The sequence below is a fragment of the Ursus americanus genome, chromosome 9, assembly GCF_024610735.1.
Source record: "Ursus americanus isolate L20-20 chromosome 9, mUrsAme1.1.p, whole genome shotgun sequence".
Lineage (NCBI taxonomy): Eukaryota > Metazoa > Chordata > Mammalia > Carnivora > Ursidae > Ursus > Ursus americanus.
The window spans coordinates 3,247,264-3,269,593 of NC_142135.1; the positions used below are offsets into that span (position 1 = coordinate 3,247,264).

Below are 22,330 nucleotides of genomic sequence, written 5' to 3' on the forward strand. Positions count from 1 at the left end.
CGTCATCAAAGCACCAGTATCACAGCTGTAATTGTAGATAATTACTCCTCAGTATCACCAAATAGCCTATCAGAACTCAATTTTTCCTAATAGTCTCATGATTTTTCCCAGTTTTTTAAAAAATCAAATACAAAAATGGGCACACTCATGATGCCTTTTGATGAATAGTTCTGAATGTAATGAAATCCAGTTGTTCATTACTTTCCTTCAGGGTAGTATTCTTTTGGGGGAAATCTTTTCTTACCTCAAGGTCATGAGAACAGTCTCCTGCATTGTCTTGTAAAATTCTTATTGTTTTGCCTTTCACATTTCATCTATAATCCACCCAGACCTGGGTTTTAATGCATTTTCCCATATGGCTACCCCATTGTCCCAGCACCATTTATCGAAAAAACCCGTCCTTCCTCCCAGGGCTCTGAGGTGGCAGCTTCTTCCCAAATCAAGTGTCCACATCCACGTGGCCACTTTCTGACCTCTCGCTCGTCTTCCCTTGGCCTTGGTCTATGGAATCAGCGATGTCGTTCTGTTGTAATTACTATGGCTTCATAATAAGCCCTGACATCTAGCAGAACTAGTCCTTCCACTTGGTTCTTCTTTCTCAAGAGTGACTCAGCTATTTTGCCCTTCGCATGTCCACATAAACTGTCAAATAAGCTTGTCCAGCCCTTCACCCCCCTTCCCTCCCACAGCAGCAACAACAAAAAACCTATGGGAACCGCACTGAATCTGGAGGTAGAGGTCAATTTGGCCAATGTAAAGTAGCGTCTTTATACTACGGAGCCCCAGTCCGGGATGTGCTGTCTTCACCCATTCATTCAGACCTTATTAAATTTCTCAGTAATGTTTGGGGTGCCTGGGGGGCTCAGGCAGTTGAGCGTCTTGGTTTCAGCTCAGGTCATGATCTCAGGGTTGTGAGATCGAGTCCTGCATCAGGGTCTGTGCTCAGATTCTCTCTCCCTCTCCCTCTGCTCCTCCCACTAATGCTTTCTCTCTCAAAGAAATAAATACATCTCTAAAAAAATTTCTCAGTAATGTTTTATAGATGTCTGTGTAGAGGTTTTGCACATTTTTTAGACATATTCCTACATTTTTTGATGTTCCTTTTTGTTTAAATTTAACTTTTGTCACTAGTACATAGAATTATGGTTAATTTTAAAATATTGACCTTAAAGCCAAAACCCTTGCTAAATGATCGTGTATCCGTAGCTTATTTCAAAGAACATCATTCTGGGGGCGCCTGGGTGGCACAGCGGTTGAGCGTCTGCCTTCGGCTCAGGGTGTGATCCCGGCGTTATGGGATCGAGCCCCACATCAGGCTCCTCCGCTGGGAGCTTTGCTTCTTCCTCTCCCACTCCCCCTGCTTGTGTTCCCTCTCTCGCTGGCTGTCTCTATCTCTGTCGAATAAATAAATAAAATCTTAAAAAAAAAAAAAAGAACATCATTCTGGTGATAAGAACGATAGCATAAAGGAATTGTTGTGGAGACTGAACACCATACTTACTTACATTATTGTATGTTTTACTCCTTTGATAGACAGTATAATGTTTACTAAATGGTTTCTCCCCACATGAAAAATAACTTATATCGATCCCTTTGACTCCAGGAAATGCTACAAGTTGTGACCACATCAATAGTCACCCCCAAGAACTTTGGATAATATGAGTTAGGATGCGTTTGTAACTCTTGGCCTTGAAGTGTGACAGGTCTTGCTGGCACTTGGCAGGTGCTCTGAGGGCAGTGCTCACACCATGCTCCAGAAATTTGGGCTGTCCCCAGGTTTGGACAGAGGGAGGCATGGGCAGCCACACCTCACAGGTGAGATCCGTGGTCTGTCAAAGAATTGGTCCCAAGTTAAATTGAAGGGGTGTTAAGTGAGTGTGCCAGATTGAGAGGTGGGGATAAACACCCAAGTAAAAACCCAGCAGCTTGAGAGGACATGGTTCATAGAACCAAAAAAGATTATTCCTTGTCTGGAGTAGCAGAAGGGGTAGACAGAATTTAGACAAGGTCTCCAGATAAGGGAATGGGGTTGGCGGGGGGCCAGGCCATCAGCCGAGGGGAGGAGGGTTGTGGCTGATTTGAAAGCGGTTGCTGTCACCATGTCACCATGTGGTCACCTCCACGGCCTTTCTGACCGCTCCCCTCCAGGCTCTGTGGGAGTGGGATACAGCTCCGTAGGGGTAGACAGAGGTCTGGATGGCTCCAGGTCCACCACCAACCCTTTCTGCCATTCAGCAGGCCCATGGTCAGACGATGAGGCTCTGTCTTTGGGGCTGATCCAGTTACCCCACTAACCAAGGTAGCAGTCCTAGGAGAACCGCCTGCACGAAATAGCGGCATCACACTGTGGGCTGCTCTGTGGAAAGACCGTGCCCACGCTACCTTAATCGTCCAGCCATTCGGCTGCTAACTTCTGTTTTCCAGCTTTCTACCTTTCAGACGCACGTCCACTCACTGTCTGTGGCTAATCCCACGAGATGTTCAAAGTGTAAATTTGAATATTGCAATGACGGATGAAGGAAACAAACAAACAAGGTGGGGCCTTCCCAGTGCACATCTGTTACTGGTATTTCTTCTGACAGTGCCCCACGGTGGGGATCAGACCATCTATGTTAGCAGGGAGCATAATAGGAAACATGGGAGACACAGGAGATGGGGTTGAGTGACAGCCTTCAGGGGCGAACTTGAAGGTGAATCTCCTCCATCACACGGCTTCTGGGGGAGCGGCTTTAGCTATGGAGGTAGGATTGTGTTGTCACTCCTTGGAATTCAGTTCCACGTGTCCTGTGCACCTGCCTTCAGAGGCTTCAGCCTGGGAGCTGACCTCCCCAGGAAGGGGAGAGACATTTCTTGCAAGGTGTGGTATTAATTTAATAATTCCGTCTTGGTGTGTGTGTTGTGGGGGGGGGTGTTGTTTACACACTGGAATGAGTGTCTTTTTTTTTTTTTTTTGTTAGTTCACCTATTTACTTTGAGATAATTGTAGATTTACAATTACATAGAAATAGTATGGAGAGATGCCAGGTACCCTTCACCCAGTTTCCACAATGATAATATCTTGCAAAACTCTAGGACAATATTACAACCAGGATATTGACATCGATGGAGTCAAGATACAAACTTCTCTACCACTGGGAGGACCTTCACAGACACTGCCTCTTCCCTCCCTCCACCCCCTTGTCAGCCCCTCCAAACCACTACTCTGTTCTTCACTTCTATGCTTTTGTTGTTTCAAGGATGGTATATAACGGAATCATGTAACAGGTAACCTTTCGGAATGGGCTTCGTCCCACTCTGCGTACTTCTCCGCAGATTCTCGCGGTGGTTATGTGCGTTAACAGTTCGTTTTGTTTGACCGGTGAGGAATGTCCCACGTGTGGACGTGCCACAGTTGAACTACTCACCAATCAGGGACATGTGGGTTGTTTCCAAGTTTTGGTTATACAAATGAAGCTGCTATAAATATTCCTATACAGCTGTGTAAGCACGAGGTGCCATTTCTCTGGGTGAAATACCCAGGAGCACGACTGCCAGGCTGAACGGTGGTTAGGTGTTTAGTTTTTTGAGAAACTGCGAGGAACTCTTTTCCCTGGAGGCTGCACCGCTGGGCATTTGCGCGGCAAAGCGGGAGCGATCCAGTCTCTCCGGGTCTCCTCTGCTTGGTGATTGTCACTGTTTCATGTCAGCCCCTCTGATGGGCTGTACTGACATCATACTGTGCTCCGAACGTGCATCTCCCTAGGGGCAGTGGTGGCCCGTTTGCTGTCCGGATGCCTCTTCCGGGCTTGCCTCTCCCTGTTTTGCCCTCGCTCAGAATGGGTTGTTGCTCTTTTTTTTTTTAAGATTTTAAAATTTTATTTATTTTCATGGGGGAGGGACAGAGGGAGAGGGAGAGAATCTCAAGCAGACGCCCCGCTGAGAGGGGAGTCCGAGGTGGGGCTCAGTCCCACCACTCAGAGATCATGGCCTGAGCTGAAACCAAGAGTAGGACGCCTAACTGACGGTGCCACCCAGGCGCCCTGATTGTTTGCTTTTTTACTGTTGAATTTTGAGAGTTTTTTATGTACTTTAGATTCTAGTTTTTTGTCAGATATTCAGGGTGCAAACATTTTCTCCCGCTTTAAGCTGGTCTAGTCCCCTGACCCTTTTAACGGGTCCTCTTGCAGAGCAAAAGATTTAATTTTTATGAAGTCCAATGTATATTTTTCCCTTCATGGATTGTGCCTTTGGTGTCCAGTCTAGGAATTGTTTGCCTAGCCTCAGATTCCCCCAAATTTTCTTTAAGTTTCATGTTTGCATTTTTAAAAAATTTTTATTATTTTTTCTTATGTTTGCATTTAAATCCGTCATCCATTTTGAGTTAATTTTTCGGTGCCTGCGTGTTCGCAGCATCTCGGCTGCCTTTCCTTATTAGACAGAGGAAGGAGCAGGTCGGACAGCGGGTATGTCTCCCGGGCATCCACAGGCTGCTGCCGGCCTGACATCTGTGTTCCCAGACAGGACGCCCTCTGCCGCACAGCCGTGTCAGTGGCTGCCTGTGTGTTCAGGATTCTTGACGTAGCCTCTGTTGGGTGCACAAAATGACAAAGTGATTTATGTATTCAAACTAAGTGGTTTCCATTTAATGCTAATGTTGAATTCGGGGTATACAAATTGCTTAGACGTGAATTTTGTTCCTAGTATCATAGAAGTATTTGTCAACTCATAAGCACACTCTTGAGTTCTTAATTCAGAAAAACAGCCAATGGTCTTGTCCAAAGAACCTTAGAAGGGTTCAGCTGGAAGGGATCATAGAAAGAGCGCTACCTCAGTGTTTCCCAAAGTGTGCTCCATGGAACACGAGGTAGCCTGTGGCAAAAGAGTCCTGTGGCCCAGTGGGTGTGGGGCTGCATACCTTCCCCTCCCTCCTCTTTGTAGAATCATAATTTGTCACACTCTGTTAAAGGTTTTGAGAAGACTTGCAATCGATAAATCTGTTTAGTGTTAACTCAACGCTTCTCATTTATTTGACCTCCTAACCCTGCCTTATCACACGCAGGACATGTTTTTGGAACTGATTTATTCCAGTGTCTACCTTTCAGACTTGGAGAAACGAAGGGTCCCCAATGTTGAGGGCTTCGTGGGCCTGACGACCACAGGAGCGCAGCGGGTGCTTTCCGCTCACCTCCCCCTGCCTCTCCTGCAGCCCACCTGCGCCGGGCGCTGACCCGCGTCTATGTCCCTGGCGGGGATGCCAGCCCTGCAGTCGTACCACAGCACGGGGAGTCCCAAACGCGGACCAGTGGATTGTACAGGCAGAAAGATGGGGCATCAGAAGACCCCTGAGTCGGCCCTGCGTGGCCAAAGTCAAGTGCTGGAGGAGGACTGGACGGGAGGAGCAGAGCAGCAGTGCGGGGGGGGGGGGGGTTGCCCTGGAGACATTTCACAGCAAGAGTTGGGGGGACTCAATGAAATGTGTTAAGTGTTCACGGATGGCGGGAGAGGAAGGCAGCGGAGCGTGGGGCTTTCTGCAGGATGATGGACCCGCTGGCCCTCCGGGGGAGCCCAGGAGGAAGAGCAGGCTGGGAGGAGGGGAGAGGAGATGCGCTTGGTTTGGGGGTTGCAGGCCCGGAGCCCATGGGAGGCGGGGCTCCGCAGAAAGGGGCGGGGGGGGGAGGGCTGCGGGCGGCCAGGCAGCTCCGGGAAGAGAGTCCCAGCGGCGGGGACCGGGAGCCCCAGCCCGGAGACGGCGCCCCCTCGCCTGCAGGGGGCGCGTGTGCCGTCCCCGCCGAGTCGCGACACAATGAAGCGTCTGGGAGACATTATGTTGCCTGACCTTCCGCACAGGAACCCTTGCAACAAAGTTACTCCAGCCGTGCGCGCGCTGCGAGGAGCCGCAGGCGGGGCTGCGGGGACGCGCGGCTCCGGGGCCTGGGGTGAGGTGGGGGGGGACCAGGCTGGAGATGACAGCAGCCTGCCGCAAGGAGGCCCCGGGGTCGGAGATTGCGGCCGGGAGACAGTGGGCGGGGGTGTGCGGGAGAAGAGGCAGACACCGAGCGCGCACCGGGGGACGTGCTAGTTCACCAGCAGGAGAGAGAGAACACTCGTGGTGAGAACGAGTGAGCACAGAGGCAGCGGGACAAGCACACTCCCCGCTGAGCAGGGAGCCCCGCTCCGGGCTGGATCCCAGGACCCCGGGATCACAAGCCGAGCGGAACGCGGACGCTTAACCCACGGAGCCACCCAGGCGCCCCCATGGTTATTATTTTAAAAAAAAATGTTTTATTGTGAAATACACAGAGGGTACAGAAAATACACATAAAAAATAAATGTGCAGCTTGACACTTGCAAATGAGCAGCAATATTACTGGAAAGAGCATTTCCCGCACATCAAAAGCCCCCACGGCCCCTGCGTGGTCACAGCACCCTGCCCCCCCCCCCCAATCAGTGCCCACCATTTTGACTCCTGGTGACCACCTTCTGGCTTACCTTAAGCTTTTTACTAATTATGCATCCCTAAACAATGCAGTTTAATTTGCCCGTTTTGGAACTTTATGTGATATAAATATAAGTATGGCTGGTGGTTTCTTTCACTCAACATTCTTGAAGTTCATCCATATTTGAAGGGTCTTCATTTTCATCACCTTAGGAGTAAGCATCCATGCCTGATGGATATCTGGGTGGTACCCAGTCCTGGGCTCCTGTGCACCCCCGTCCCTTCCCACGCTCCTACACATGCGTTTCAGCAGCTCCTTTACCTAGGGCCATGTGTTAGCTTTTCCAGGCACTGACCAACAGCTTTCTCCAAAATGATTGTACTGACTCACACTCGGACAGTAACACTCTTGAGAAAATGAAGACGTGGATCTGAAGAGCCAGAAGAAGGTGAGGTGGGGGATTCTGACCAAGCAGCCAGGGACCGTGTTGCATAGGGCAAGTACACCAAAGTAAGGGTTTTGGACCACGCGCAGATGGAAATGGGGTGCCAATGAAGGGTTCTGAACGAAGCAGGCACAAAGCCGGATTTGTGACCACACAAAGATGACTGTTGGGTGGAGAGCCCGCAAGGGTCATTTCAGGAGCTTTTCAGGTGGTCCAGGCCACCTTGAGGGGTATGGTGGTCAGCAGAGCATTGGAAAGGGATGCATTGGCATCAGGGAGGCTGATGCCATGGCACCAACCGCATTCCTATCAATGATTTGCTGAAGATCGGTGTCCTTTTAAGTTTCTCTCCAGAGGAAATCAAGGTTTTCTGGCACTTGTTTAGGGATGTCCTTGAGAATTGCAAAGAGCTGGCAGTGAGCCTACTTAGGATGCTAAGCTCCTTGCAGGCAGGGTTCTTAGTCTTTGCATCGCCCTGGGCGGCAGGAACACGCAGTTCCTGGCACCCGGTGTGCAGGTACCACATGTTTATAGGATGAAGGAATGCGCCGGCAAGCGTGTTAAAATGATGATGAGCACGTTTGGATTGCATTTCACCTTCAGACTTCTAATCACCCACCAATTAGGAGAGAAAGGAGGTAACTGTTGGCTGGCTTTCCTGGAAAAGGATCCCAAAACAGTTGGATCCAGGGGTCTTGAAGAATGGGAGGATTTGGGTAGGAGGGATAACTTTCCCAAGTACGAGGCGGATAAGCACAGAGACACATGGAGGAGTACGAAGGGGTCCGAGAAAGGCCCCACGGGAAGAACGTGCGAGAGCGCTGGAGAGGATCTTGGGTTTGAGCTCATCGTTGATGGCAGCTAAAATTTACCAAAAACTTACTGTTCCAAATTTTTTTTTTTTTTTTTTTTTGCATGATTATCTGGGTTCTTGGCCGGGAGGTGGCGGTGTGGTCGTGTGTGAGGGCCAGCACGCGTTCAAGTTCAAGCTCCGGGCTGGGAGCAAGCTTCCCGACATTCATGTTTCGGTAATAACTTAAAAAAAAAAAGCCAGGCTGGGATGCTGGGGCGCCAAGACTCCCAACAGCACGCCTGTACTGTGTCCAAGTTCCCCAGGGCGAGGTGGGGGGGAAGGGTGGGAAGGGCCGTGCGCCCCCCTCCAGCACCCCTCTCCGTCCCCCCGCTAGGAGCCAGAACGGGCTCCCCACGCGCGCGGAGGCGGCGGGGAAAACAAGGGGTGTGTTTTCTTTCCTTTCTTCCCGGCCTCTGGCGGCAATGCCAGGCTGGCCCGCTCCGCCCAGTCGGGGAAGACGTCGCTCCTCTGAGTGGCTGGGAGGGGTCCCCCGCCCCGCATCCGCCCCCGCGGCGGCCCCCCCCGCCGCGTCCCCCGGGCCGCGCCGTCCCCGCCCCCACTTCCCCGCGGGTCCCCGTTCCCGCCCCCCGCCCGGCTCCCGGCCGCCAGCGCGCCGACCCCGCCCCCCGCCTTCCCCTCTTCTTCGCCCCTCCCTCCACCGCTTCCTCCCCTCCCTCCCCTCCCTCCCCCTCTTCCTCCCCTCCCTCTTTCGCCCCTCCCTCCCCCGCTTCCTCCCCTCCCTCCTCCCCTCCCTCTCTCTCTCGCCCCTCCCTCCCCCCCCCCCGCCCGCCCGCCGCCTCCGCCCGCCGCCCCGGCCGCGTCGGGTAAACCTGTTTGGCGAGGCGGCCGCGCCGGGGCGGATCGTGCGGCCGGCGGCTCCCTCGCGGCTCGCGGCGTCGGGGCCCGTGGCGCGCGCGCGGCCGCCCCTCGGCCCCGGAGCCCCTCGGCGGCGCCACCATGTACTCGGGAGCCGGCCCCGGTGAGTCCTCGCGCGGGGGCGCCGGCCCGGCCGCTCGCGCTCGGCCCCGCGGCGGCGGTTGGCGGGCGGGGGGCGCGGGCCGGGGGACGGCGGGCGGGGGCGAGGCCGGGGGTGGGGAGGGTCCCCGGGGCGGGCGCGGGCGGCGGCGGGGCCCCCGGGGGGAGGACGGCGGGGCCGGGCTGCCGGCCGTTTCCTCGGCCCACCGCGGGCGCGCAGCCCCGGGCCTTCTCGGGCCCCGAGTCGTCGGGGCGCCCCGCGCGGCCTGGGCCCTTCCCGCGCCCCGAGCCCCGCGGGTGGAGCCGGAGGCCGGGGCCGGGGCCGCGCGGCCCGCGTGTAGGCCCGAGGCCCGCGCCCGCCGCGCCCGCCGCCCGGCCCGGCCTCCTGCGCCCCGCGTGCGGCCCCGCTACGCTCCGCGGGGATGGCGGGCCCGGCCCGGCCCGGCTCTAAGCGCCGGAGGGGGTTCGGGCCCGGGGGCGCCGAGCTCGGGGTGCGGACGGCGGGGGCCGGGGACGCGCGGCTCCGGCGCCAGACCGAGCCCGGCGAGCCTGGAGCGCACTCAGTTTCGTTTTTCTCTTTGCCAGCACTTCTGCGGCCCCTTCTCTGAAGGAAAGTCTGGAAATGATGAATTTTGGCCAATTCCTGTGGGTAGTTAGGACTGTAGACTGAGAGGAACGGGAAGCGGCACCTTAAAACCCTGAAAGTGCGTGCGTCTCATTTTCATTCCAGACACGCCGGCTCCTTATTCAAGTGCTAATTGCCTTTTACAATTTACTAGAAGACGGTGAGGAGATGTGTTGATTCCCTTAGCACCCCTTCTTACTAGTCCGCTTTCTTTGGAAAAGTTCTAAAAAACTTGACGGAGTAACACATTTCCCCCCTTGTTTTAGATGCACAGTGGAAGGGCAGCTGAGGTGCTGGGCCAAGAAAATGGTCAAGTGTTGTAAAGCTTTTTTCCTTCTCCCGCCAGGCACGTGGCTCCTAAATTTCCCGGCTGGCCCTGCCACTTGGCCAGGGCATCGCCTGTCCCCTTTGTCCGCCAGGCTCCAGCCGGCTGCAGGCCCCGCAGGCGCCAGGCTTGGTCCTGGCCCCATGCTAGGTGCACTCCTGCGCCTGGCCGTCCACAGCCACATGCTGATGGGGCCCTGGCTTGACCTGTTTCAGACTTGTTGCAAGTCAGGGGGTCTGGAAGCCCCTTCTTGAGCCACTTAGATCCCTTGACCTCAGCCCTCACTTCTGTGTCTGTTCACAAACAGCTCTATGCCTTGTGAATTCTGAGTGTCTTTTATCTGATGTCACTTAATTTGAAAGCTGCTCCAAGGCCGAGTGAGACCAACTTTTAAGCTCTTACAGGCTCTTGGCAGTTTGATTGCAGAATGGTTTGAATCCTGCCCCCAGAGGTGACTCGGGTCTGGTGGGAAGGGCCGTGGGCTCCGTTGGCACAGTCCTGAGGGCTGATTTGGCTTCTTGAGACCCTGGGCAGGCGGTTTCCCTCCCTTCCCCCTGTCCCCACCATGAAATGGCAGGGTGGCCCCTCACCTAACTGAGTGAGGCGCTCCCAGGAGTGCCTGTAAAGGAGCCCAGCAAGTGTTAGACACCAGAGTGTGGATTTTTTTTTCAGATCTTAAGTTTAAAAGTTGAAGGCCCAGAAAAAGTAAAGAACCTTGAGGAAGGTCGAGCTTTGTGTTGTGCCTCAAGTTAATTAATCCATAGGGTGGCTCACTAAATGGGTGATGTTCATTTTGAAGATAGTCAACAGAGGCTCCCGGAGGTTAAGAACCTTGCCAAGGTCATATGGCCAATGAGCATTAGGACGATCTGTCTGATCCCAAGCTGACTCTGTACATGCTCCATAAAGAGGTGGTTTTCAGTCCTTTTGACCTTGACCCGCAGTCAGAAGTACCTGTTACATCCAGACGGGACTGGGGGGCACGTGCACTCAGGTGTAATTGAACGGCGACCTTCTGAAAGCACTGCTTACTCTGAACTGTGTGCTCTGCACAGGGGCATTTTTCTCGCCTCATTTTCCAAAACCTGTAGCCCTCTGGATTGCCGGCTCCTTTCTGGTCACTAACACCTTTTGGAAGAGTCTTGCTCTTCTGTGGATCTCTGCATTGTGGGGAGAGGACCCCATGGTTCTCGGATGAACCCGCCCTGGAATTGGACAGCTTTGGGTGAAAAAAATAGATGGGTCTGTAGGATAGTCCTTAGCTAATGGCGCGATGGGAATGAACCCAAGTTCCAGGCTCTGTGAGTGTGCTGTCATTATAAGGCTGCTTGCGGTTCAGTTTTATTCTACACACTAAGGCTTTTAATTTGGCTTGAAAGGAAGTTTTGGAGTAGTTTCTTCGATGAAACTCTTTTTAATGTTATATTTCCTGATTTAGAATAATGAAAAGATGTTCAGTCTGAATTGTAGAAAAATCACAAATCATTTTGCTGCTTTCAATTTTAATACACTTATTAAGCAACTTAATAAGTAAATTAATTCAAAAGGTAGAGTTCCCAATAGGTATATGTTATGCCCGTGATAAATGTTATTACATGTGTGAATTAACGTTTGTGCTCTGAGGTTTGGTATGTCACTGCCTCTTCGTTTTGTAACTATTCGGAAGAGTTAATGGCTCAGGTGGGTTCTCCAGTGACCCTGACCCTTCAGAGGTGAACAGATCAGTTTGTTGTTGTTACTGATGTTGAACCACTTAAAGATCTTAAACTATGTCTGAGGGATCCTGTTTGAAGGGGATTGTTTCTTTGGTTATGGGGCTTAAGCTCCTGTGTGTCACATCGCTCACCGCGTGGCTACAGAGTAACTTTTGTGATCCAGAAGTCTTGTTGGAGACGTGTCTAAGCAGGATCATGACTTTGAGGATACCTGGCTTTCCGTGAGGTTTTCAGTGTCACCGAGCCCTCCTGCTCCGGCCCCTCTCCCCGTCCCCAGTTACAGTGAGGCTGTGTCCTTGTCGCCAGTGATGGTGCGTGTTTGCCAGACAGCGGACGCGCCCCCACCCCGCCCTGCTGAGGCTGCTGCGGGCCGGGTGGCGCGGATCCGTTACAAACCTGGAAGAAACCTATAGATGCGTGTGTAGGAGATCAAGACGTAAAAGCGTCAGCTCCTCACCCGAAGCAGAGTATTTCTCGTTAACTTCGAATTTCAGTGTCAAAACTTGAAACAGCGTCAGTGCGGTTTATCCTTTGCAATGAGTGTCACGTGTGTCTGGTAAAATATATTTGTTTCAGAAATCGTTACTGGGGGTGTTCAAAATGGAACCCCTGACTTTTTTTAAGTTTCTATTGTGACATGGTTTGAGCGACTGGTTCAATATTCCCGCATTTTCCCGTCACCAAGCCTCAGCCGCTCTCAAGACGGTCTGCGTTGGCTTCGGATGTTTTCCCCTTTTCCCCTTTTGCTTTTTGGAGATACTGGAAAGCCAGTTCCAGCTCCGTCGTTTCACCCCAAATACTTAAGTACGGTGCCTAAAGAAGAGAGTAAACCCAGTGCGGTTTTCACCACAGTCATAATCCGGTTCTCTCGGTGTCTCGGAAGTGTGTTCCCAGCGGGTTGTGTTGGATCGTGGATTTTAATAGAAGTTCACACGTGAATCTGGTTTTGTGTCTTTTGGGGCCCTTCAGTCTGGACTCTGAAGCTAGCGCCCCTCCCCCACCCGCCCCCCTGTTGTGGGCTTGTTGGAGATACTTAGTCTTTAAAATCCCTTTTCTTCAGAGTATGTTTAGCCCCCTCCCCTGTTTTCTAAAAAGAACCTTGTTGTTCAGGATCCCTCTTGTTTTGTTGAGGAAGGCTGGTTGGAGACCCAGTTGCCTGTCATTTCAATTCTGACACATTTATCTTAAGCAGTGTTTGTAGACCCCTTTGCATCTGGAATTTTCCGTTGCAGAGGAATCCTGTTTCTTGTGGTGTTCTCAGCAGAAGGGATGCTTGGGGATGCGTAGAAAACCTGGATGGTACTTGCGAGGCGCGTGCACTTGTCTCCGCATCTCCGGAGAACATGGCGATGTCTCTTCCCCAGGTGTGCGTGGGGCCTCTGCAGTTGGGGGGGGCGGCCTCCCTCCTCAGTCACCTTCTATCCATGTTTGTTTCCGACTGTGTCTCCAGACTTCCCGGCTCTCCCCCCGACTTTGTTACCTCATCCTCTGCGGATGAGCCCAGGTGTGGTGCTGTGGCCATGGGCGCTCTAGCCAGTTTAGATATCACTAAGCTACACTACTCTAATTTTTTTCTCTAATCTTTTTTCCTGCTTTTCTCTCTCAAAGTTTAAAAACCTGAAACCTCTGGGTCCTTACTCTTCATGACCACTCTCCATGGCCATTCTAATTTATCTCTTTTTAAAAAAAATTTAAAAAGATTTTATTTATTTATTTGACAGCGAGAGAGGGAACACAAGCAGGGGGAGTGGGAGAGGGAGAAGCAGGCTTCCCGCTGAGCAGGGAGCCCCATGTGGGGCTCAGTCCCAGGACCCGGAGACCGTGACCTGAGCTGAAGGCAGACGCTTAACGACCAAGCCACCCAGGCGCCCCTCTAATTTATCTTTCAGTAGAGCTGTACGCTGGATGACCAGACAGCTTATTGTCCACACCGGAAACTTTTGCAAGTGAACCAGGGAGTGCAGGGCTCCTAATTATTTCCCTGAGAAAACAGGCATACACTAGGGCTGCCTGGGTGAATCAGGATGGATGTCTCCCTGACTCAAAACATTTCTTACATCTTGGGCTTGTAGATTGGCTCAAAAATAAAGGGCTTAAACGTCTTGTTTGTTTGTTTGTTTGTTTGTTGGTGTATTTTAAAGATATGTGCGCACCATGGGGCTCAAACTCACGACCCTGAGACCAAGAGTCCCTACGCACCGCCAGCTGAGCCAGCCCGGTGCCCCTGGGCTTACTCATTTCAAACTTGTTTCACTCTTCAGTGGATTTGCTCTTACTGAAATCCCCCTAAGGTCTGAGGGATGCAAGCACGGTCTTTGAGAGATAGCCACTGATTTCTCCCTCGGTCGCTTGCTGCAGACTGGAGACAGTTTCCCTGCCCCCCCCCCCCCGGAACTTAAAAACCCCACCTTTTAATCTTCTTCTTACTTCCCTCAAGTCACAGCTTGAGCAGTGGACAGACGGGGAGTGTCATCGGCGCCAGCCCTGTGGTGTCCTGGGTCTCAGTTTCCTCATCTGTAAGCAGGGAGTTGGGCCTGGCTGGCTTCGGTCCCCTCATGTCTACCCTCTGCTGACTTCTGACGTGGCTGGGGCTGAGGAAGGAGCCAGGGTGCCTCACCCTGTGTGTGAGGGCCCAGGGGCCACATACGGGTGATAAGCAAGGTGGGTCCGCCCATTTTGACAGCGCTGCAAGTGAAGAGGGGCTTTGGGGGGCGCCCGGCGGGCTTGGGCAATTAATCATCTGACTCTTGATTTTAACTCAGGTCCCGATCTCGGGGTCGTGGGATTGGGCTCCACGCTCAGTGGGAAGCCTCCGTCTCTCCTTCTCCTTCTGCCCCTCCCCTTGCTCATGTGAGCACACTTTCCAGCTCTCTCTCTAAAATAAATCTTTAAAAAAGAAGAGGGGTCTTGGCAGCAGCATGGGGGACAGTATGTGGAAGTGGGAAGGGGGGATTGTAGTCAGGTGGTCAGGGCCTGAGCTGGTGGGGCCCCTCTGGGTGGGATGGCTGTGGGTGGAGGGCCGGACAGAACCCGTGGGGTACCCTCGGAGCGTAAGCTTGGGCCCAGGTTTGGATATTGGCGTCAGTACTTAACTAGGCAGGCTCCACTTGGTGACGTCCGCTGGTACCTGGGCCCCAGACACCTCTTCTTCGCCTGGGAACCGTGGCCAGCTATGACATTTTTCTAAGCCTCTGTTTTCACCCCTGGAAAATGAGGCCAGTGGCACCGCCCCCGAGAGGACACGGTGAGATGTGCTGAGTAGCCCTGGGCTGGCTCTTCGTGTCCAGTGAGGGTGGGTGTGGATTTGCGCAGTGGTCTGGCCCTGCCCTCGCGCGGGGCAGGGAGTTTCGAAAGCATGAGTGAGCCCGCAGCTCAGAGCCCGCCCGAAGGGAGCATGCAGGTGGTGGCTGGGAGCTGGCCGCATCCTCGTCTTCGCGGCCTCATTTGCGAACGTTTGGATGGGCCACCCGAGGGGGCATCACTGCATCTAGCTTTGTTATCGGCAGGTGATGACAATGTCGACAAAAGTAGGAAATGGTAGAAGACCGGTGGGCTTTGGGGAACAGTCACGTGTGGCATTTGCATATGTTGAGACTGAGGCGGGCTCTGGGGAGGGGGCTGGAAGGCCTCGGTGAGGTGGAGGACAGGGCCGAGGGCCGAGTGGGAGTGGCCTCGTGGGCCTGCCCGCAGCTGGGGCTCAGTGAGTGGGGGAGTGAACCCCACTTCTCTAGCCTAACAGCTGGTCGAAGAATCACCCAAAGATCCTGGAAATTAAATTTTGCTAACGTCCCAGGCGATTGCCTTGTTATAGGGGTTTGAGACCCACTCGTGTGAGGAGGGGGCTGGGAGAGGAGGTAAAAACGAGCCTAGCTCGGGACCCGGGAGCATCTTCATTACAGGTGGGCAAAATGTGGGGAGAGTGGGCTTGTCGGCCCTGGGGCCGTGTTTCTGGGAGATGAAAGCGTGGAGGCTCCAGAGCGGACTTTGCGATGGGCCGGAACAAGTCAGGCTTACCGACCCGTGGTTCCCTTTCCTGATAAAGCTGCCAGGTCTGATTAATGACGGCCCCTCCTTCCCCGAGCTGCTCCTCCCGCTGCATGGCACGGTTCCACGTTGCTTCACCGCCTGTCACACCTTCCCTTAGAACTGGGGCAGAAGACCTGGAAGAGTTACTTCTGGGGACTTGAGTAAGTTGCCAATGAACACTGTTCTGTTTCCATCGTGAGGAACCCATAGCAGCAAACCCGGACTTATAGGGAGCCTTAAACCCAGCCAGACGCGGATCGAGGTGGTTCCTCCCCTGCACCTCTTTCATTGGAACTTAAACCCATCTCGAGGGTCGTCTGGGGCGGTCGTCCGAAGGGCAGAGTTTGGGTAGCTTCTCAGGTTGTTCTGGGTGTTTTGGCTCTGCACTCTGGTACTTAAGCGTTGGCACATCAAAGGTCAGAATACTGGGGTGCGTAGGTCACGGTCGCGGAGGCGCTTGTCAGCCTGACTCAAAGCCGAGTAGCACAGCCGTTGGCGGTTGTTCTGTGCCGTGTCTTGCTCATTGTTGTTGGCGGAGCTTGAGCCCAGTGGGCCCATCCACAGGGCGGAGGACTAAGTGGGGTGCTTCACGAACTCGATAGTTGGGGTCCCCTATGGTGGGAGCTTGCTCACCACGCTCCCAGGCCCCTCAGGTCGGTCCTGCTTTAACCAGGCTTATGCAGGACACGGAGGTGGGAGGGAATTGGACACAAGGGGGTGGCTGCCTCTGAGTCTCGGTCACAGGGGGTGACTTCCACTCGGGGCCATCGGACCACGGTCCTGTCCACATGCAGGCGGCTGGGCAGGGCGTGAGAAGGCCCAGGCTCCAGGAGAGGTGACTCCTCGGGACTTAGGGCTAGCAGGCCGTGACAATGTTTGTTCCTTTGTAGAAACAAAGGAGTTGATAGAGAAATACTAGTCAAAGGTGGGTAGAAAGCCACGGAAGACGTGCAGAGAGTGAGGAGAACTCTGGGCAGAGGCTGGGCCCAAGGTGCCTGTAGACCCCGGGGGTTGTTAGGTGCCACCGTGGCATTGTACCCCCCCCATGACAAACCCAGGGCACAGACTCCACAGGCTGACCTCCTTGCATCCTGGCTGAACCTCGGTGTCCTCCTCATACGGAGAATGAGCCGCTGCTGGTGGAGGTGCTTTGATCAGTCGAGATAATGCAGGCACATGGCAGTGGCTTGTCACAGCGCTCGGTGCCCTGAGAGCGCCGCCTCGTTATCCCTCCTGCTGTGTCGCCGGCTCTGCAGGAGGGCCCCTCTGGGTGAGTACGCGAGCGCCCATCCTGCCCCTCCTCTCCTTGGTTGACCTCTGGGTCTTTTCCTTGCAAGCGCTGAGGGTTAAGAAAACGTTGGAAAAACCACGTCCCTGATAAACAGCCTGTGCGGCGGCCTCGGGAGGCTAGGCACCGGGGGACCGAGATGGGCCGCGGTGCCCGAGCCGGTGTTCCCGCCAGCGCCCTCCGAGGGACCCGAGTCTGTGCAGCATGGTGATGAAGCCTGCGAATGAGGACTCACCGTGTTTGGGGACCCGCCTCCCGTGCTCACATGGACAGGGGTGAGGCTGACACAGTGCCAGGCTCTGTCTCTCCACGGTGAGCCCGGTCACAGCTGCACGGCACCCAAACACGGTTTTCTGCTTGTAGTTTCTGTGTGGCCCCGTCGGTGACTGGGGATGGCGGGGGGCGCCGCTGGGGACATGTGCAGCTGCCTCAAGCGGTTCGTGAAGTGCTCGAGCACGCGGCTCGCGGCGAGAACATCGACTCAGCCATGGAAGGTGTCTCAGCGCCGGGGACTGGTCATTACAGCTTCACCTTGAGCTGCAGGCAGTGAGGGCTTCTGGGGATGAGCAGTCAGGAGCTCGTGTGAGGGAGATGGACAATCGGAGCAAGACCTCCTCCAGTCCGGAGCACCTGCCGGAGGGGATTGGCCGGTGAGCAGGTGGGCGGGGGACGGTGCAGGTGCCTTGAGAAGGCACGCTTGGAGCAAGAACCAGGAGAGGAGGGAGGGGTGAGGTGAGAGGGGCAGGCAGGTGCAGGCTGAGGGTGGGGAATCGGCATGGTTTGGGGTGTGTGAAGGACTTCCCGCCCGGGAGGACTGTGCAGAGGAGAGGCGTGGGCTGAGTTTTCACAAGTGATCCACGTGGCCGCTGGGTTCAGAGCAGACCGGAGAGGGTGGGTGGAGGCAGGGAGTCTGCCTGGAGGAGGTCAGTGTGCAGGGCTGAGGCTGGTCAGGTGGAAGAGGTGAAGGAGTGGGAGCGTGTGTGATGCCCCCACTGGCCCCCAGAGATCTTGCTTCACCTGGAGCCCTCTTCACTGTCCCCGCCCCTTGTTGCTCTGGGGCGGACCCCGGTCATGCCGCTTCATTCACACATCTTCAGGAGCAAGTTGTGCGAGGTAGGGGGGTCTGTCTGCCTGCCCTCCCTCCCAGCCCAGCCCCCAGTCCTCCTCCGGTGGTCCTCTAGTTACCAGTTTAGAGACGACGGTCCTCACCATCCTGGGCGGCCCAGCTCCTCTTCAGATCTGCCCGGTGACTCTCGTGATGTGGATTTTGACAGGTGACTGAGTCAGGATCCCGCTAAGGCCCACATGGTGATCGGTTGACGTGTCTTTTCAACATCTTTTTAAAAAGTAACAGCTTTATTGATGTATACCTCGTGATCCACGCGATTCGTCATTTACAGTGTAACATTTAGCGTGTATTAGTCCACGTGCAGACTTGTGTGGCCACTCCCCCAGTGTCTGGACACTGCCCCCTCCAGAGAAACCCTGTGCCTCTGGCTGTCACTCCCCCCACCCCGTCCTCCCCAGCCCCAAGCAGCCACGTCCCGTCTGCTCATCTCTGACTTTCTCCTCCCCTCGCGCCTCGTGCTGTTTCTTGGTGGAAGCTGGCTGTGTGCTTGTGTCCTACACTGTGGACTTGGCTGGATACCTTGGTGTGGCCCGATGTGGTCCTCGGTCCTCTGCGGGTCTCCTGCAAGTTAGTGCTCGGAACCAAAGGCTCGATGGGACGCAAGTTCTGTTTCTGGGGTCTGAGGATTTGGGGCCGCTGATACCCTTCCTCGTCCTCAGGACGCAGGTCTGTGTGCTGCTCTCCTCCGCGCTGTCGCTGGTGGCCGGTGGCCGGTGGGCTCCATTGCTTCCTTAGGGTTTGACGCTGACGTTCCGGGTCTACGGTAAAACGCCCTGGTCAGCCGTTCGGTAGTGGGTGTATCTTGAAGGCAGAGGAATGTCGGGGCGCAGCCTGGAGGCAGGGCGACCTGTTGAGAAGAGAGACAGGACGGGGCAGGCTGCTGCTGCGGGGGGAGGCCCGGAGCTCTGGAGGTGACGTGGCGCTAACGGGAACGTGATCTCAGGGAGGGGCTGCTTTGTTCTGTCGGTGGCAGGGGCCCCCTGAGGGTGGTTAGCAGGTGTGTGACAGGCCCAGCTGGGAGTCCTCTTGCACCTACAGGTGGGGAGATGCCAGATTCTTGCTGGTGGCAGAAGGAGTGGGGGGAAGCCTGCACATGGGGCGGGAGGCCGGGACCCTTCCCCCGAGCTGGCCTGAGAACACGGGTGTCACTGATGACAGGGTAAGGAAGGAGCAGCCGAGGCAAGTTCTGGTTTATTAGTTATTTATTTATTTTTTAAGAAAAGATTTATGTACTTATCTTAGGCGGGGAAGGGCAGAGGGAGAGCAGGTCCGCCAGCAGAGTCCCTGCTGAGCGCGGAGCCTGACCTGGGGCTTGATCTCACCCTGAGATCATGACTGGAGCCCAGGCCTAGAGTCGGATGCTTAACCACTGAACCACGCAGGCGCCCCACTTTTGTTTTATAGATGGGCTATGTTTAAGGCAATTGTAGGAAATCAGGAGAAAAATCCGTAATCTTCACTTTGCACATTTATAGCACCCAGTGTGTTTTGCCTGGTGGTCGTGTCCTTCATTAACAAATGCAAAACTGTGTTTGCTTGTGCCCTCGATCCTCTTGGTTATCTTTGGTCTGTTTCCAGTGTCCCTGTAGTGTTTTCTTATTCGTCACTAAATGTTTATTACATTTAATTTGTTTTGCTCCAGTGACTGGAAACTTGTGTGCACTTTTGAAAAATCCCACACCCAGCCCACCTTAGTGCTCTTTCTGGCTGCGGTCCTCCTTCGCCCTCGGGATTCTGTGGTCCTCAGTGGAAGTGGTCTCTCCCACCTCTGTTTGGCATGGAAGGAGGCACCATACATCGAGGGTCTGGAGGGAAGCGGACCGTGGGGGCCACTTATGAAATGACTTACTTACACAGGTAACGGATGCACATGAGAAAAGTCAAATCCTACCGTATCAAAGAGCAAACAGTGAAAAGTCTTCCTTCTCTGCCAGCCTCCCAGCCCCCCTCTCGTGAGTACGTCGGTTCTAGATGTTGGTAGGTTCAGTGGGTGCCCCACGAGTCCGTTGCACTGAGCCTGGCTCTTGGTCTGGCCAGTGGAGGTGGAGCGAGGGGGAGCCGACTGCCTCCCCCTGCTTCCGTCAGTCTTGTCTGGAGCTGTGCCCTCAGGAGGTAGGCTGGAGGTGGCCAGCACTGGGTGGGAGGCATGGCGCCCAGCTTGAAGCTTTGTGGGTGTGGGAATCTGGCCTCATCCCCTCTGGGCTGTGCAGCCCGAGACCTCTCCTGAACCTGTGTTTAGCTCAGTGTCTTCCGTGTGAGAAGGGAACAGCTATCTCACCTGCCTTCCTGTGCGAGCTAGGTGCATTGACACACGTCCGTGCTCCCAGCACTGGCCTGCCGCCAGGGCCAGACCATGACCCGGGACCGAGCAGGGAGCTGTGCAGTCCCTGGGGCTGGAGTCCTCGATGACGAGCTGGTGAACCTTTCAGTCATGGAATTCTAGAGGTGAATTCAGGAGAAAATGGATGTCTTGGGTGAAAAATCTCTAGAAAATAAATGCTATGAAGTAGATAGAAAGGATGGTAAGAAATTTGGTTGTAAAGCTGTAGGAGCTCTGTGTGGCATTTTATTTTATTTTATTTTATTTTATTTTATTTATTTTATTTTATTTTATTTTATTTTATTTTATTTTATTTTATTTTATTTTATTTATTTGTCTTTAGAAGAAAAGCAAAGAACTAGGTTGACTTTTTGAGGGATTTAAATTAATTCCATCAGGGAATCCTCTTCCTGTAATGGCCAACGACTGAGACTCCTGGCCACCGGGAGCATGGTGTGAGCCTGAGCCCAGGCTCCTCGGAGAAGGGCGCCCCGGTGGGTGATCCGTGCTGCTGTAGGGGCAGCGAATGGGGGGCCTTGTGGGCTGGGGGTGCCATCCTTGCAGGAACTTCAAGGATGAAGTGTAGGTTGTAGTTTGCAAGACAAGCTGTTAGGCTTTCCAGTGGTACTCAGTGTCATTCCAGTAAACGTTTATTTGAAGCGTGGTTTGTCTTTTATTTTTGCACATTTTTATTGAAATAAGGTAGTTTTAAGTCCATGTTGTAGAATGATGATTGTTAAGGAGTCTTTCAGCCATCTTTTGAATGGATGCTGTAAGAGGGTTGTTTGCCGTGTTCTGGATGCCTCCAGCCTCCCTGGCGACGGCTCTCCTCCCTCCAGTGCTCTCGGCCACTGTTGATATTATTTGTGTGGTCTTTTCCAAGTGTGTCTGTATCGTTAACAAGGGAAAAAGAAAAATATTAGATGTTTCAAAGAGGAAATTCTTTCAAAATGTCGTAGCCTTTTTTAAAAATTGAGGTGAGGGGTGCCTGGGTAGCGCAGTCGTTAAGCGTCTGCCTTCGGCTCAGGGCGTGATCCCGGCATTCTGGGATCGAGCCCTACATCAGGCTCCTCTGCTATGAGCCTGCTTCTTCCTCTCCCACTCCCCCTGCCTGTGTTCCCTCTCTCGCTGGCTGTCTCTCTCTCTGTCAAATAAATAAATAAAATCTTTAAAAAAAAAATTGAGGTGAAATTCACACAACACAAGGTATTTTATTTTTTTCTTTAAGGTTTTATTTTTAAGTAACCTCTCCACCCAGAGTGGGGCTCAGACTCACAGCCCTGGGATCAGGAGCTGCACGTTCCGCCGCATGAGCCGGTCAGGCCCCACCACACGATGTCGTGGAGTGAACAGTTCGGTGGTATTCAGTACGGTCACCTCTAGCAAGGCCAGAACATTTTCATCACCCCAGAAGGAATCCCTGTACCCCTTGCCCCGGCCCCAGCCACCACCATTCTGCGTCCTGGCTCAATGAGTTGGGTAATCTCTTTTGGATTGGACTTGGATATTTTATGTAAGTGGAATCCTAAACTGTATGACCGTCTGTGTCCGGCTTTGACGGAGCACGGTGTCTTTCAGGCTCGCGGGGCCTGGGTCGCCCCCATCCCTCTTTAGGCCCAAGTGCTCCGTTGTAAGCACGGCTTACAGTTTGTTTATTTGCTCTGTTGGCGGGCGTGTGGGTTGTCTCTACGTTTCCACTGTTGTGAATGCTGCTGCCATGATCGTTCGCGTGCCAGTTGGTGCGTGGAAATATGTTTTCATTTCTCTTGGACACGTACCTGGGAGTGGAATCGCGGGGTGGTACTCTGCGACCGCGGAGCTGCCGGGCTGTCTTCCACGGCGGCTGCACCATTTTACGTTCCCACCAAGTGTCGAAGGTTCCGGTTTCCCCACGTCCTTACCGGTACTTACAGTTATCGCTGCCTTTTAGAGAATGAAATTCTTAATGTAATAAGCCATTTTCGTGCAAAGAAAAAATTAGGTTTAAGTACGTTTTGCCCAGATCTGCTGGGTAGCTGTGAAATAGTGTCCAGTCTTCCTGCCAGGATTCAGAGTGTGTTTGGGCCTGGAGAACTAGGAGCACACAGCAAAGCTAAGTGTACTTTAATAGGGCAGGGAAGACTCCGAGAGTTCAGTACCCAGCTTCAGGCCCGTATGTCTAATGGCAAAGATGTTCACTCTTGGGAAAAAGGATGGTGTGCCAGCTATGCATT

The 22,330-nt window shown here is 53.8% G+C and overlaps 1 protein-coding gene across 3 annotated transcripts in view; it reads left to right on the forward strand.

Annotated features, from left to right (window-relative positions):
* Window positions 1-8,513: 8,513 nt before the first annotated feature.
* The window catches only part of AGO2 (argonaute RISC catalytic component 2), a 111,527-nt gene continuing 97,710 nt past the window's right edge, over window positions 8,514-22,330 (forward strand). For 2 of the 3 annotated variants that reach the window (XM_045778062.2, XM_045778061.2), the window contains exon 1: window positions 8,534-8,693. In XM_045778062.2, the coding sequence (XP_045634018.1) occupies window positions 8,672-8,693 (22 nt within the window). In that variant the 5' untranslated portion in view covers window positions 8,534-8,671. Of the gene's footprint in view, window positions 8,694-22,330 lie in introns of all 3 variants that reach the window. The other variant, XM_087864591.1, reaches the window with a different exon arrangement.